The 17,911-nt window shown below is 32.2% G+C and overlaps 1 protein-coding gene across 2 annotated transcripts in view; it reads right to left on the bottom strand.

Moving 5' to 3' along the window:
• The window catches only part of LOC111034025 (collagen alpha-1(XVIII) chain), a 246,854-nt gene that overhangs the window by 210,007 nt on the left and 18,936 nt on the right, over window positions 1-17,911 (bottom strand). For both annotated transcript variants that reach the window (XM_022315042.1, XM_022315043.1), the window contains exon 2: window positions 10,334-10,416. In XM_022315042.1, the coding sequence (XP_022170734.1) occupies window positions 10,334-10,416 (83 nt within the window). The remainder of the gene's footprint in view (window positions 1-10,333; window positions 10,417-17,911) is intronic.

The following is a 17,911-nucleotide window of genomic DNA, read 5'->3' as shown; positions in this document are numbered from 1 at the left end:
AACAGTATTTTCATTATATTTTACCCATGAAGTACTTCATCGTACTTCATACATTGCAACTAGAAAGACCAATGTCCGTTAGACCAAAAAAAAAATAATAATAATAAACCACAAATCATTTTGATTCAGGGTTTATCAAAACTTACAAAGGCTTGTAATAATTTATAAACAAAATCACACATTTTATAAAAGTTAAATAAATAAAACTAAACAAAAATGGAATTACGTAAAATAAATAAATAAAGAAGTACCTACCATAAGCACATTTTGATTTAGTGTTTATACTTTAAGAATTAAGATGGACGTCTTTAGAGGACAAAATATATGAGCCTCTCTTTTTTGTGTCAAAACTTTTAATTCATACAGCTAGAATTCAGTAGCGTAGCCAGGGGGAGGCTAAGGGGGCTGCAGCCCCCCCCTCCGAAATGTTAATAAAATTTAAAAATTATTTTAATGGTCTATGGTATTCGATCAAAAACTAAACCACCGCTGTGTAAAAAATTAATCAGCCCCCCCCCTGAAAAAAAATCCTGGCTACGCCACTGCTAGAATTTCATGATAAGCTTGTTGCTCAACCATTGATATAACACATAAAATAATAAATTATTAATACTTAGTGATTGTAGATATAGTTTTTATCGGCAATTTTTTGTTTAGTTTCAAACATTTTGAGATATAATTAAAAACTACTATTTCCTAAGAATGTTATTTTATTTCAGTAGTTTTAAAAAAATAATTGATAACAGATTATGAAATATTATACTTGGTTAGGGGAATGGTAATAAACTTAATTCCAAGAGTATGTCGAGTACGATAAGCTGAAGTAAAAGATAGACATAAAAATGTTTTTAATTGTAAAAATAAAAATAAAAAACGTAAACGTTCAGGAAATCAATAGTTACCGGAACATCATCAAGTCAATATCAACACTCTTAAATGAAGGGGTAATTAAAAAAAGAAAAAATGATTTTACTTAATAAAAATTATAACAGAGATAAAATAAAATGATAATAACGAAAATTAAAATAAATACCATTACTACATTACCAGATTTTCATATTTAATTTATAAACAAATTTGTACGAAGGGTGCATAATAAATAAGACTGAAATGTCGACGTCTTCTTGCTCAGTGTATTGGAGTTGAAAAGAGTTAAAAAGAGCCAAACTACATCAAACTGGCTAGACGTCAGCGTTCCATTACATACCATTACTTTATTTTCCATGCGTTCAGATATCGTTATGAAAAGAATATTGTTCAAAACTGGTGCCTATTTCGAATTCAAAATGATCGATTTGTTATTCTAATCATTGTTGTCTTATAGTACGCCAAGCCACTAATAATTATTATATAGTATAGGAGGTATACCATATTTATGAGAATTTAATATTGTGGTTTCTTAAATAATAATATGATCTCCCAATTTCGTAAACGAGCAGATCTTGTTTACCAATGAAGAACCGGTGGGCTTCTAATAACATATAATACTTTTTCCTCCTAATTTTTTTCTTTGATTCAATAATTTTTGACAAAACGTATTAATATAATATTATTATACTACAAACAAACAAAATGCTTCTCATAATGACGTGACAAGAGTATTCATTTTACAGATCGATATTATCTTGAAGTGGGTGAAAACGTATAATAACTTCAAAGAATAAAAACCGTTACATCAATAATAATAATAATAATACTGACGAATTTAATTCCTCAAACAATGTTCACAATTTTAAAATAATATGTTTCATAAAAATACTAAATATAAATGCGATCATGAACACAATAATATAATGTACATAGGTACTCCTTTTATGACAGGACGTTTTATGATACGTACCTATACATACATACTTGACAATAATAATTATATTTATCGTGCGTAATCAGAATGAGCGATTACAGAATATTTCATTCGTTCTCTCTAGAGTTGTGTACCTAACAGTTGAACGCGGTCGTGTAGTTGAAGAGGAGTGTTAAACGATAATAATAATAAGAGAGTTCTTTAGCTGTTTTGTTTTACTTTCCTGCCGAGTGCATCTCCGTTACTAGGCACACAAGAGAACCGAAATAAATATTAAACAATATTTTTAAATCTCTGACAGTAGCTGAAACACACGTACGTCGTACTTATTTTATAATAACATCGCAGTATAGCAGTGCGTTTGCGGTTCAGTGACACGGTCTGCGCGTGTTCAATCGTTATTCCGCTCGTAATTCCGCGGGCGGATAACGTGCGCTCGGTGAGTCTGTGGTGGACACGAAAGTTTCCGCTGCGGAAAAACCACCGGGCGACGACGATGAGCGGGCAGAGGACGGTAGGTAGGTTAGTAACTGGTGAATGGGGGGGGGGGGAAATCCACTGTCTGGATAACGGTGACAGAGTATATAATAATATTGTATATTTTATCGCGTCACGGCGACGCTAGTGCTGCAGAGGAATCGTTAAAAACCGAATACTTATTAGCGTGGCGGAGCGTCGTTAAAAACCCAAGTCCCGGCGTCGAAAATAAATCGCCCGAGAAACGACGCCGATTTATTTACGGGATTATCAATTTTTGCCGCCGCCGCCGCCGCCGCCCGAGATACCAATCTATGTGTCGGTCATCAATTTTCCGGTCGAAAAGCCGTCGGGAACAGGGAGAGAAAAAAATGTTTTTTATATATATATATATTATATACGTACATGTACGATAAATAGTCAAAAGTGTGTAGACGGACGGGGTGTTTCAGAGGGCAGGGTGATGGTGGGGGGAGGGGGGAGGTAAGAGTGACCTGTACACGTCGTGCTGGTTCATTTGTCCGGTATCCCGTAAATCTGGACGGGGGATCGATGTCTCTCGACGCTTTAAGTCGAACGGGAAAAACGTACGCGTATCGCGTATGCACACGCCACACTCATAACAGGTGCACGGCGGAAGCGCGGCCGCGGCGCGGGCTTACGATGACCGTGGAAAATAATTAAATTCCAGACAAAAGATAAAGTGACCGGGGGGGGGGGCGATGGGGTACCGGCGAGCGGGAGACGCATCCGTTGTTGACGCAATTTATCAAACGATCTTCCGGTCGGATTTGAGCGTTTCCCGAAATGCTCTTGCAGGAAATGAAACGGCGCAACGGAAAAAAAAAAAACTCGAGCCGTCAGGGCAATTCGACAACTCCCGGTCGGCGGCGAGAGGGCGGCGAGCATAAAACAACAACGATAATAATGACGACAGCGATATAGTAATGAGTCTCGTGGACGTCGAGAAACGCGAACGGAAAACACGACAAAGATATTTCGCGACAACCTCGTCGCTCGCCATCTATCACGCGGTTATGGCACGCGCCGACACGTGTCGGTTACCAAGAGATGGCGGTAACGTATTCGCGGTAACACACCGTTCGCGCACGGCGGTTAACCGTAATTCTCTCGTCAGTCGGGACCGTTAAACATTACGACGGCGACGACCGAGTTATTATTCGGTTTCCATTTATTTTACAGTTGCGGTCCGCCGCCGAAAACGACACCGAAGAATATTGTGTGAAAAAAAAAAAACCTCCGAGAAAACGTAGTGTTGCGTTCTATTCATCGTCGTGGTCGCTGTCGTTTTAGTCGCCCTCGCAGTATGTATATAATATCGTGCGTATACATACCACAGAGACGACCGCGGTGGTGGGGCTCGTAAATCAGTAGTTTTGTTGGTCGAAACTCTTTTTCGAGATAAAATGTACCAGAAAAATGGAAAGAAAAAAATATAAAAAGAATCGGCGAGAAGTTTTGAAAAATACGCACGGATAAATAACTTTTCTTCTTTTTTTTTTTTCTATCACAATCTTGAGTTATGGCGCGACGGACTCGATGAAAACTGTGAAATTCATTGTAACTTAGTATGCACTTTTATACTCGTTTCTCTTTGCGATTCGCTAAAAAAAAAAACCCTCGACAATCATATTTCATACACACAGACGTACACAAAAAAAAAACACATTAACATAATTTTAAACCTAATTAACAGGCTACAATTGCGGTCTCTTCTGCGAGAAATTTTTAATGTATGTAAAAAATAATAATGTAAATTAAATAATTAAATAAGTGTTTAATTTAGGTTGTTTTTATGTGTGCGAATAATTTGTATTCATCCCATTTTTATGAGTTACTAATAATATTGTTTTAATTTTTACAGCGACTTGTAAATTTCATTTACGTGCCCCCTATCTACTAAACAGAAATTAATTGAGCATCAAACAAAAACAATACAATTTGATTAACGTTTTATATTTTGTTTGAAGATTTTTTTATAATATATTATCCTTAATACTATTTTAATGTTTTAAAACAACCATTTTCAAATAAAAATACAATTATGACTAAGTCTTCAGATCACTATAATCCGACTACTATACTAGAAATCCTTTCAAATAGATAATTATTAAATACATTAAATTAAATTATAATTTATAGAAATTTGTGTTTAAAATAAAGATAATTTAAGTAAGTAGAAGTCATTTATTTCAATATTGTAATAGTTGATCATTAAGAACAAGCATAATAACACACAGTCATACGGTATTTTAAATATCGAGGTTTAATTTTTTAAAAGACTGTGTACTTAGTACCTTTGTGCAAGTACTCGTGGATGACGTGAAAATTGTTTTTATATACCTTTCTTTTTAATGATATTAGAGTTTTTCGAAAATGAATAATCTCGCAGCAAGGTGGACTGACCGATTCAGAGTCGAGTTTGCAATACAAAACAATGATACATTTATTTAATTCTTTTAATTTATTCCATTTATTGTATTGGAACAAGTGCATTTTACCACCCCACGCAAATTTTTCGATTTTTTTTTTTGGAACTATCTTGTATTAACTATTTAAATTTTAAGTGCAATGGTGCAATCAGAATTTGTCTATCAGCCTTAGCTTTGAAGTTATGGCCTTTAGAAATTAGCAACTCAGCGTTTTTTACGCACATCACTCTAGTTTATTGAGTATTACGAATATTGATGTTTATTTTTTGGATACTTATGTACATCACCGAATAATGATGATGCAGTCAGAATTTGTTAGCCGAAGAGTCAACGGATGCGCATATTCCTTTGAATATAATTATTTTTTAAACATTGATCAGTGTTAAATTAAACTTATAGCCGTAAATGATCCAAATGACAAATATTTTATATGCAAAAATATTACAGTCTACAAGAGAATATACTTAACTTAACTAATAGTTATACACTTAAATTTCACTATAAAATATGAGTAATATAAGTATTTATTATAGTGACTCACTTCGCTGCTGGCTCTGGTAATAGTAATAATACCATTTTATAATTAAACGTTGATGTAATTGTCTCATTAAATCACTTAAACAATTATTTAAGTACGTTATATTGGATCAACACTATACAGACTAAAATATATAAGGTATTATAAGGTCTTAGTCCATGATCAACACAAACAATAATTAATTAGATTTGAGAAAAATAAAATTATTTTGCACATTTGGTTGGTACCTCTTTAAATGTTGTGTCGTGTACATCATTTTATTACAGTTGTATCATCTGTAGAGGAGTTTCAGTTGAATAAAAACCAATGTTCTGCGTAAAGACATATTTCGAAGGGGTTTTCTTTTAATTTAGTATTGAAGATAAACGATTTACAACTTACAAAGCAAATATAATAATATCTCTACACGAGTTTGAGGTACTAAGTATATGAGGAAAATGTTGATAGTAATATTTTACCGTGAAAGCATGAAGAGCCTAGTTGACAAATTTATAGATCAGTGTGTTTTTTTCTTTGAATGATGTATTTTTATATTATACTATATTTTTTGGATTCTAGTTTTTTCTTAAATTATATCCATCCGCAACTTAAAAAATATATGTAATAATCCTAACGTAACTAAGCAACAATACTACTTGAATTATTATACTTAATATTGCACACCAAACACTTTTTTGAATTTTCAACTAACGTGTATCATTATTGCATACACGGAACGCCATGTTACAATATGATATATTATTTTTTTCGTGATTTGTATAACTTTACTATTATTATCGAAGGAATTTGCCATGGATTTTTTTTAATAAATAAATAATTATTTAAATTAGATACTTCTTCGGAATACTCAGTTTTATTAAATCAATGAATGTAAAAAAAACTAAATAACGATTTATGTTGCTAAAATATAATAATATAACACTGCAGAACCTTGGTGTTACACAATAAAAACGATGTCATTCGATGAAAGTACTATAAAATGTATAATAATTAAATCGTGCAGAATAAAACCATAATACAATTTTTACGGACGTTGCATATAACTATTTAATTGTAATTGCATTTTAATTCGTTTGTATGTGGCTTTATCGCAACGTATTCATTGTACACGATCACTGACCAGACACATTTCGAATGATCGCACAAATGAGATTGTACTCGATCGCCGTACGTTTGTATAATAATTGGCTTGTACCGCTATTTAATAAATTGTTTAACGATCGGTTTAATTGCTAATCAATTTCGGTCGTTCCGTTGAAACGCGTTAAAAATATTAATAGGATTTCGACATGGTCCCATTTTAAGGGATTCGTCGGGACCTTCTATGAACCGAAAAAAAAAATTATATATATATATATATACGTATAGCTACAACCCCAGCGGATCAGAGCACGTCCGCTGTGATTTGCGTCAACGTGCTCAGCACTAAAACACAAAGGGTTTAAAAGTTGCGCCAAAGTAATGGTATGCACCGGTGCCGGAAGCGCCTCGGATAAAAACCCTCCTATTATATTATACTTAAGGAGAGTTTTTTTTTTATTTTATAATTATTATTATCATTCAAACTCAACCCTCGGCAGTAACGTAAACGGAGGCGTAATAATTACGGGTATTATCCACTTAACGATGCTCTCCTGTGGGATCCGACCCGTGTGCCGGCCGGGCTTTCTAAAACCACAGACCTTTGCCGTACACTATACCGCTCAAAACGGACGGTTTCGAGAAAATAATGACAGACGTGTATTATTATTATTATAGCCGTTATTCGGCCACGCGTGCTTCAGAACACATCACAGGCACACAGCCACACAGGCACGTAGGCAGAATTTTTGTAAAGGGTGGTGTTTTGATTTAATATTTAAATACAGATTTGATTTAAAGTCATCTGTTCACACATCAATCATGGAGCTAAACGGTCCACATTAATAAATTATAAAATGCATTTAACTTTTGAATATTTGTTTAAACAAAATATATTACTGTAAAATATGAAAAATAACGAAAATTAGCATATTACAATACATGCATTTGGATTATACTGTCGAGGGGGGAGGTTAGCACCCAAACTAATGTATCTATCCTGGAAACGCAAGCTGCGAGCCCATAACATTTAACATTACGAAGATGCGTCCGGTGTCAAACGAATAGTCCAAAAGCTACTGATGGTTTGACCTTACTCATTTAGCTCACTTGATTTTTTATAGTCTAATATAGAATCGAGCCTCCCGAGTACGATAAAAAAATTTGTGGAAGTATTATTATTTTAAATATTTTAAGAACCTAAGTAATACGCGTTTAAATTTTGATTTAGCTGATACCTCAATAATTTCTAAAAAATCGTCTGCTTATCAATTCACCTTGAAAATATTGGCGCTCATTTGAAAAAAAAGGAGTATTTTTGTCACCCCGGGACACTCCTAAAACGGTATAAAAATCTAAGTATTTGAAAATATAGGCTTAAAACTAAATATAGGTTACAGGTAGGCACCTACCTAAATGTTCCAAAAACCAGAATTTAAATAAACTTATAATTATTAAAGGAAAATATAGGTATGAGCGTGCATAGAGAATCACTCTGTATATTGCATAAAAAGAGAAGGATAGAGCCAAGTGCACGTGACTGCCATACCGAGAGTGGTAGTCTTGAAAATCGGAGCTTGTGTAATCTTCAGAGAACATACCTATATTATGTATTATAATATAATATAATCGTGTGCTCTAAACGAGTGCAGCGCGGTATTATTCAAACCAATTCGGATGTAAACGGAATCGTTTGTTGATTTTAAAACGCACGTACTTGGTTTCCCGTGATATTTGCTAAATAAACAGAAAATGTACTATGAAAAACCCTGCGGCAATGTTTCATAAATTATAATATCTTTGCGTATTCTGAATTCGTCACTGCGCATTACAATAAATTACGATGCTATCGACTTAACTTTTAATTACCGCGCACAACAATGCGAATTGTATCCGTTTACAAAACAATAAGGCCCATTGAAATTATAGTTTCCATATACTAATTCCCTATTATGTATATGGTTTCGACTTTCCATCTCGCACAATAGGCGTTGGATACGTATTTGGACAACGATATTTTCGAAAAAATGTAATAATTGCAGCATGATATTCTAACTTTATGAACTCAAAATTCCTCGAACTTTTTCCGATCCCTGAAATGTTCTATTTGTCTATTATCCGATGGATAACTCAAAATGTTTGGCTGGTCCCTACAAATCCAAGTTAACCAAATCCGACTGTACTAAGGTGGTAGTCGCTCGTTGCACACTTTTGTCAAGATCATCGGTGGCTTTATCTACAGATCGTGCAGTGGATTGAATAAAAATACATCTCTTGTCAATCACATTTCGCGCTAATTTAATTATTATAATATAATAATGTATAATGCCAGACGACCCGTTTATAACGAGATTGTCTCGCTTTTGGTCATCATGTCCAGTTGTCCCAACAAACTTCGAACGGGACGCTTTTCATTCCGAATTTAGTAGATGGTCCCGTTTTAATCCCGTTATTTTCATACTATTATATTATGTTTGTGAAAAAAATGTCGATTTATGAAACAGATATAAAACATTTTTGCTCGTATAGGTACATGTTTAAAATTAGAAACCAAATGTATAAATAACAGATAACACTTTTCGTGGAACGAATGTCGAGTCCCAATGCCGACGAACAGTAAAATTAGCGATAACATAATATTATTGTATAAGCGAATCGCATAATATGTCATCGTTCTACGAGCTTAAAATATTTATGCGATATTAAAATATTATTTATAATTTTGTAGTTCATAATAGGCGTAATATTCGGTAATAGTTTTTGGTTTACACTGTTCAATGTCGGCAGTCGATCAGTGAATTCCTTTCTGTAGAGTCGTTTTTTTATTTTGAAATTGACGCGGACCTATGGATATTTTTCCTAATTTTTAAAAATAATACTGAAGATGCCCAAGAGAAAAAATATTCCTAAACATTTAGACACTTTTATTATTCAGGTTATTTGTTCAAAAATGGTCGAGTAATAAGAAAATAATATTGTTTGTGATATCATGACTCGGATTTGTATTTTTACTCTCTACGGTTGTGTGCATACGCGTGAATGCATGGAAGGGTTTTTCTTTGGGGGGGGAAGTAACAAATGTCCCTTTTTTTTATTTTCTTAATACGGTCGGTCACCCTACGGTACACCACATATAACCTACCGCATGGCAATCCGCGGGAGCGAATCTGTACAATATAAATAAACCCACACCACTGCATGAAAGTTCAAATGCACGACGCGGATTTTCCTTGGAACCGGCTCAATGCACGCGCATATCAACAATAATAATAATAATAATAATAATAATAATAATAATAATAATAATAATAGGTGTTCGCGGCAGAGGGTTAGTTGAACGTTTGCCAACTGCAGGGCGACCGACACTAAATTAAACGGGCTTTGAATGATTGCGCACGCGCGTATAATATTATATTGTTTACCCGTACCTATGCGTATTCAGGCAGACAGTGCGACGACTCGGGGTGCAGGAACTGCATAATATTCGACAGAGTATTATTTCAATACGGTCGTAATATTAATACGATAATTGCGAAAGCCAGCCGGCAAGTATAATATACGCGTTTCTGTCGAGTACAATAACGTAGTAGGTAATAACAATATTATCATAATGTTGTATCCGCGGCATACACAGTTGCACATAATGGCACGTGGCGCGGTCGCCATGACGACGGGGGCGCACTGTGCAGCAGTTTTCGTGGCACGTAACAAATGTACACAATAATAATATCATACTGTTATAGCCTGTGGGTATTAACGACCACGTTGTCGACCGATTATGACGTTGTCGATCCGATGCTCGTCAGCTGAGCGGCATTGTTGTAGCTGTATTTTTTGTACGACTATTACGAGGTATAAGCGAACACGATGAGCCATTTATCGTTGCTTGTAATCCCGTGTAGTTGTTTCCATTTATTTGTTTATTCGATTTTGTTTTTTTTTTTTTTGGAGGGGGAGAGAGCTCTCAGGGCGTATACATACCTGGTTCAAATTTTCCGTCCGAAAATTCGTCGGTAGAAGCACCGAACCCACACAGCGTTACACAGACGACGATTGACGTCCACCTGAAATCAAAAACGGAAAATGATTAGTTAAATGTTCTCAGTTACAATCGATTGGAGTATTAACATCAAAATAATCAAACGACCGCAGTCTGTTGTAGATTGTCTGCGGACTATGAATGGCAAACCACAACCGCAGTTGTATAGTTTCACCATATTGTGCACAAGCGATTGAGCATAACCAAATAATCAAATAAATACAATTCTCGCCGGGGAAATATTATTTTGTGATACTTTTTTCACCCACTCGTCGGGGTGTTGAATGGATGACGTGTTTCGATATAACGTGTATGGTACATCAAATCATCAAACGAGGTGATGATAATAATAATAATCCATTATATTTTTGCGATTTCAGTAACTACACTTCAGTTATCGGGAATCGGTTATGAGGATTTGGTCTTATGTTTGATTAGGTTGAAGTAAAAAACGAAATAAGTTCTATAACATACGTCAGGGTGTATGACTTGTAAATAGTAAAACTATACCTAGACAAAAATGTATATAATACAATATATTATGTAATTAATTTTAAATCAGAAATTAGATAAAATAATATGTTTTGACACTGTTAAGTTGCTTTCATAATCAACCAACATTTTTGATTAAATATCATTTTCTTGAATTGTGTTCTTTTAATTTTCAAACAGTAAAAATGAAAAATAGTAGCATACTTGTAATATATATTATTAGTCTTAATTCCTATTCAATAAAACAAAATCACTGGGATCTAAAACTTTTCTAATCACAGAGAACCAAACTAAAAATAATAGTTTCATATATGTATATTATTTGCAAGGAAAACATTAGCCATTTATAGGGTTTAATGAAAAGTTGAAAAGTACATTAACAATATTGTCGAGTTGTTAAAAAAAAAATCAATATAGTTCATAACCTTTGGTATAGATTATCATGAAATATAATTTAATGATTTTGTACAAAAGGAGAAACACATTTTTCTATCATATTTCAATATGCAATTGAAACTAAAGTACAATTTACTCTCAACTAGAGTCATAGTTTTACAGTTGTATGATTCTTACACAAATTTATATTATTAGTAGGGCTGTGCATTTGTAGGAAAGTGCATTTTATGCATTTAATGCATTTGTTATTTATTTCTAATGTTTTTAAAAAATGTTTCAGGTGAATAGCATTAAATATAGAAAATTCAAATTCAATCAACATTTGTATTTTTATTTTTTTTATTTAATAAACACTTTTTTATGCATGTAATGTACCAATGTATAATATCCTGTACCTACCTAATATTAATATTAATGTAAAAATTAAATTAAAAACCAATTTAATTGATTTTTATACTATAATTTTTGGCATTTTATATTATATTTTTTAAGGTTCTTTAGTGCATTAAATTCACAGCCTTTATTATTAGGAAACACGATTATTAGAAGGAAAAAATATAGAATTTATTTGTTTACGTGTTTTATATTTTAGGTTCTAAATGTATCAAAAAATGTATTCGTTTCAGAATGAATCAAGTTGTATTCAAAATGCATATTAAGTTTCATTTTGTAGTTAATATTTTTTAGAAATCCTTTTCAATTTAAAAAATATGTTCCTTAAAATGCATTATATAGTTGCAACATAATAATATTAATTTCTGGTTTATAAATTAATTGTTTTTTCATGGATGTGGTGTATAAATGTTGAAGTCTGTTCCTTTGATTATTAAATTAAAAAATATGTTGTTTGGATATTTTCGTTTGCCAAACATTCATTAGGTTATTTTTATGAACTTCAAAAATCATTGTTTTATAATCAAACACTTTTATAGGTTGTACCTACATATCCCACTTAAATTGGAATAATATTATATAACCATTGATTACTTATTGGTATAATATGTAATAAATATTTTATGATTTAATTTTTATTGTCATTACATCATGCTGAATACCTATAATAATAATAGATAATAATATATTATGGTCTCTAGCATTATCTAGTATTGAGTATTTGATTTTCTACCTACTGTAACAGTATCAAAAATAATAAATACGAGTATTTTGCTAAGTGTGGGTTTAAATATACAATAACGATATGACAAAAATCTGAATAAATTGACTCGGTAATATTTTACGTGATTTTACCTTACATTTTTTTTTCTTGATGTTTTTTTCTGGACATATCAAACAAACCATACTCTGAATGATGATAACCGTATTGATTGACCGTTCCAGAAGTCCCAACACTATTGGTCCCAGAGGGATTAAATACGTTCACTTTGAACCTTTATTTTTATTTTACATACATAGTAAAAAAATTTGCAATATACCCATCCTACTCTTATTTACGTAATTGTGGGCATAATAAAATCACGAATCGAATTTACGGTTATGGTGTATGAACCTTAAAGAATATCTTAAAAATGATTGCGTTATTGTTCCGAAATAAGCTTATAAGTTTTAGGATTTTTTACAAATATTCAAATCGATATACAATTAATATTCAAATGAAAATTTCAATGTCAAATAGACAAATGTAAAAACAAAATACAAATACTATGTTGGGTAGACATAGTGATTATAGTTTAATTTAAAATCCACAAAACCCGTTGTGGTCGTTGCGCATTTATCGGAAATTAAATTTACATTTTCAAATGCGAATTATTACTCATTGGTTATTAGTTATTAAATATTATGACAGACTTGAGTCATTGACTAGATACTAAAGGTTGGCTTAGCTATAAAATAACATGAGTAACGACATTGCTTAAGTGTACAAGAATATTATAATTATGTAGGTAATGGTTCAGAGTAAAGTCATCTGCATTATAAGAGGTTGGACGAAACACTATGAACAACCATACACACGTTTCTATTTAGGTCGTAAAAATATGCAATATATGCACAAATTTGCATTACTTTCAACCTCGGTTATTGTGCATTACGATGGGCAGGGTCGTGACTCAAAACCCGGGACTAAAAATTATGTAGGCAATCAAAATGTCAACTATGGAATGTCGAAGACGATATTCTGAAACGACGAAGAAGCGTCAGCCAAATGCAATTGTAGTACGCGAATAATTAAAAAATATATACACATACGTGAGTCGTAAGATATTACTTATGTCGACCTGCATGCAGCGAACTTAAAGTTGGTCACTGAAGTTGCATACGTATTGTATGTTAGTCGCTTTGCGATGCAGAAAATGTATTTTTCTGAAATCGCTCTGCTAAAATATATTGGTGGTTAATTTAGGGCGTACGATTTTAAAACCCGTTTTTCGTTACAACGCAAAAACATAAGGTAAGATTATTTTGTCACTTAATATTTGTTCATAATATAGTACAACATCGTGTTCTAATTATAGAATTCAATTCCATTTCTAATAAATAAATATCTTAGAAAAAAACACCCATCATATGAGGCAAGTTATTACATTCCGTCAGTGGCATGTTATTGCTGGATAATGTTGTATGATGTAAAATTATTTACTTACGACTTTGTAGCTATTTCTTTTGTTGTTAAATTGGACAGCTATATTTATTTGTATAATACAAGACTGCATCAATAACACTTATTAATTATTGCAAGTGGTTTATTTTTATCTTATTAAATGTTGCGAAGATTTTTGAAATAAAATGAAATATTGTTTGTATTATGTTTTTATTTATTTTGTTTACAAATTGGTTTAGGTATTTACTATGAAATATGTTGTTAGTTAATGTAACTGTTGATTTCTTATTTATTTTGGATAATAATATTTCAAAATGTAAACTGTAACAATGTTCCCCTGGACTATAACAATTTACCCCGCAAAAGGTTGTAGCAGTATGAATATTAGTATTAAAAATTAATTTTTTTCACTGTATTATCATGAAAAGGTACCACAAAGTTACTTCGTAGAATGGTCTCACTAAAATTATGATTACAGTAAAAGTATTTTAAAAATCCGATACGTCAAAAGTGTAACAACTAACTCCGCACTCCCCTACACAAAAGTTAATCGTGCGTACTGATTGTATTAATTTACACTTTGAGTACATTTTAACCGAACTCCTTTACACGGTGTGAACGAAAAAAAAAATGCGACTAGTTGTTGATGTAAAACCGTGTAAACACGTGTAATTAATATTAACTACTCGGAGTCTCGCAGCGACCGAGAAGACGTATGATGTACCATGGAGGTTGTATGTAATAATGTGTGTTAGCAAACTATATCTAAAGAATGTTTTCAAATTAAAATATTTCATCAATTCGTGCACGGAGTTTGGGAAAAAATGCAATCAACAGTTTCTGGCCAACTGCCTGCTGTTGTATACGATTGCCGATGGCAGTGCACGTTTGGCCGTACAGACAACGCCAAAACAGTCTGCTGAATCGGCCGTCCGACGTAATTTTATACACATTTTGGGCACATATTTTATCAACGAAATACCATGCAGGCTGGGACCGGACGACGAAAGCTAAAATTGTTCGACAAATTAAAAATTTAAAACACGATCATCACTCAGCTGCTCACCACCACTAGGATCACACATCACAACGAATTAATAACGGTCGACGCTATATTGTTTGATATATTTGACGTGATGACGACACCAGCTCAAATAAATGTGTAATAAGAGATTATTATTATTATTATTATGACGTAACGCAATTTTTTATCTCGGGTTTGGCGGTGACTAATAATAATATTAATTCTACATCGCGGTGTAGTTTTGTTCGATCGAGGGACGCAAAGAATTATAATTTAAGGATTAAAAACGAAGAGTCGATAACTTTTGGACGAAGAAAAGGGTGAACGAAAAGATTTTAATTTAAATGCTAATTTTAATGGGGTTTGGCAAGCCTCGGTAACGGATTCATAATTTTTCAAAGTTTCGTCCCAGATTTATTCTCCGACTATTCATATAATATACGACTACTACGTAAAAGTCGGCAAAGTTTTCTTTTTTATGCATTTTCTTCCTGTGATTTTTTTTATTCACTGATTTTTTCTGCTACTTGTTTATTATTAGACTACGGAATAAACCTAATCCCTTCTGGATCGTATAATGTACGGTTCACGAAACTTATGTATTTAATTATATAAATAATTAGTGGAGTCACACGTCATTATAAATAAGTCTTCGTGACGTATTAATTGCATACGCTTATGCTCTCACAGTATGTGCACTCCGTGGTGGTCATTAAAAATTAAAATAAAACCGAAATAAATCATTTTTATTATTTAATCTTTGAATTGGAATGCTTACATTTTCCAGGAAGAAAAAAAGTTATAACGTTTGTATCGATATTCATTATTAATTTTTTTTTCTTTTAAATTTAGTATTTTTAGTTCACAGTCATCGTGAAAGACATCAATATTACCATTTAATATTTTCACAATAATCTATGTATCAAACATAATAGTATTATTATCCGACAATTTCCCATACTAAAATAATATGATCTGTTTTCGATATGTTTGAGATAATTTGATATTTAGACGATTGGTCAGTTTAAAGCTACAAATCCATTTAGCATTGATTTTCATTTGTTCAAGTTTGCCATTTTTTCTATGAAAAACAATATAAAAATATAAAATAATAAGCTGAATTTGATTCTAATAAAAAATTAAACGGATATGTTCATGCGCACATTTTGCTATGCCAATGTGACTTACGTTTATTCTCGGTAAATTTTTTTTTTATTATAATATAATTTTATAAGAATTGCATACCTACATTATGCATACTTTTTTAGTTGTTTCTGTTTATATAAAATATATATAATAATAATGTTTTCTGATAATAAAAAAAATATTGAGGTATCATCGTAGTATATTCCCCGATAATCTACGTATGTCATACGTATTTTATTACTTTGCTGTTTCTCTTCTTATCTATAATACGCACAGCGATAAATTTTGCAATACTTAACGGGCTTTTGACCAGGTAACAGTCTAACCGACAATACGCAACACCACGACCCACATTTCTCACACCGCATGCGGTACCACCACCACGACAGTCGTGGTTTATGTAAATTGATAATAATAATACTATAATAGTGATATCTTTCAAAGTAAAATTATTGTCATAACTCTGTACAAAACAATAATAAATCGCTTTACTGAACACATTTTTTCAGAGGAGACACGTAGGTACAACAAAAATACAAACAATTATAGTATATTATATAATATTATATTATTTTGATGTTTTTAAATTCGTGTTTCCGTGAATACTTAATAATTAATATACATGAGTGACGACATACTTAACTTTACGGGGCTACTCTAAATCAGGCCATACTCTTACACATCGCGATCACTATTTAGTATTTTAAAATATTTTTACTAGGAACAGACTGACGTTATTGATAAAAACGTACACATAAAATCAAATCTATTGTATTATATTTATTGGAAGGACGCGTTCATCCCGAAATTAATTTAAAACTGTGTTTCATTTTAATTCGAATGACTTCCCGCCCTCTGAAATAATAAAAAAAATTAGATACACACATATTATGTTGTGTTATGTTAGAAAACTATGCCCACATAGGACGAATATATACATACAATCATGTATTATATAGATTACGAATAATTTATAACCATTACTTAAAATAATGTTTCCGAACAGTATTTACGGCCATGCATTGTTGTGTTCAATAACAATAGTAAGAACGTGCCACACGCATTGCAAGTACCTACTGGCGGGGTCGTTCACATACTGCTCACCGATCGGACAAGAGAGGCGTCGTAAAGAAAGTATGTAGATAACGAAGTTTTGTACGATTTGTATCGTGTGTGTTTTGTTTGCTAGATCAATTTTTTTTAATAACAATATTAATAAAAAAAAAAAAATGTATTCTGTCTCAAAAACTACCATTTTGCGACGGTATGGTAATTATTTAGGATTTCGAGAGATGGTAGCCAACCCTATAAAATCTACACTACGGACATTAGATTTATGTGGACAAACAAATCATTATCATTGTACGATATTAATGGTTTATGACATTAGATGTTTCTCTGAAAACAATTCGGATGGCCATAAAAATTATGTGTGCGTCCTACGTTATTCGATTGATATATATTTGATAATAATACTATAATACGCATTCCGACTATACAGCTTTCTATATAGATGAAAACATCAACATTATATTATAATCAAAACGAAAAGACTGGGACTACAAAAAATTCAAGTGTTAGCACCCATGTCGGACGAGAAAACAGCTTACCTATAAGATAGATACAAGAAATTACAATAATTGTTTGCTCAATTTTTTACTCAATTCGAATATTATATTCGTGTAAATTGAATGAAAAACAAGTGAAACAAAAAAGTAGTATAACATTGCAACATAATATTGTATAAAATGTTATTTCCCGACGCAGTGTTTTTTTTTTTGTCGACTTTTCTACTATAATATAACTCAATATGAGTATTATGATGTAATATTTTAATATTATGATATAAGTACAAGGGGTTTGTGCTGGACCTAATTTTTTTCTGACCGATTTTTCAAAAGGTTT

Source organism: Myzus persicae, unplaced genomic scaffold, assembly GCF_001856785.1.
Source record: "Myzus persicae strain clone G006 unplaced genomic scaffold, MPER_G0061.0, whole genome shotgun sequence".
NCBI classification, from domain to species: Eukaryota; Metazoa; Arthropoda; class Insecta; order Hemiptera; family Aphididae; genus Myzus; species Myzus persicae.
Note: the sequence above shows the minus strand (reverse complement) of the source record. Positions and strands in the feature narration are given on the sequence as shown.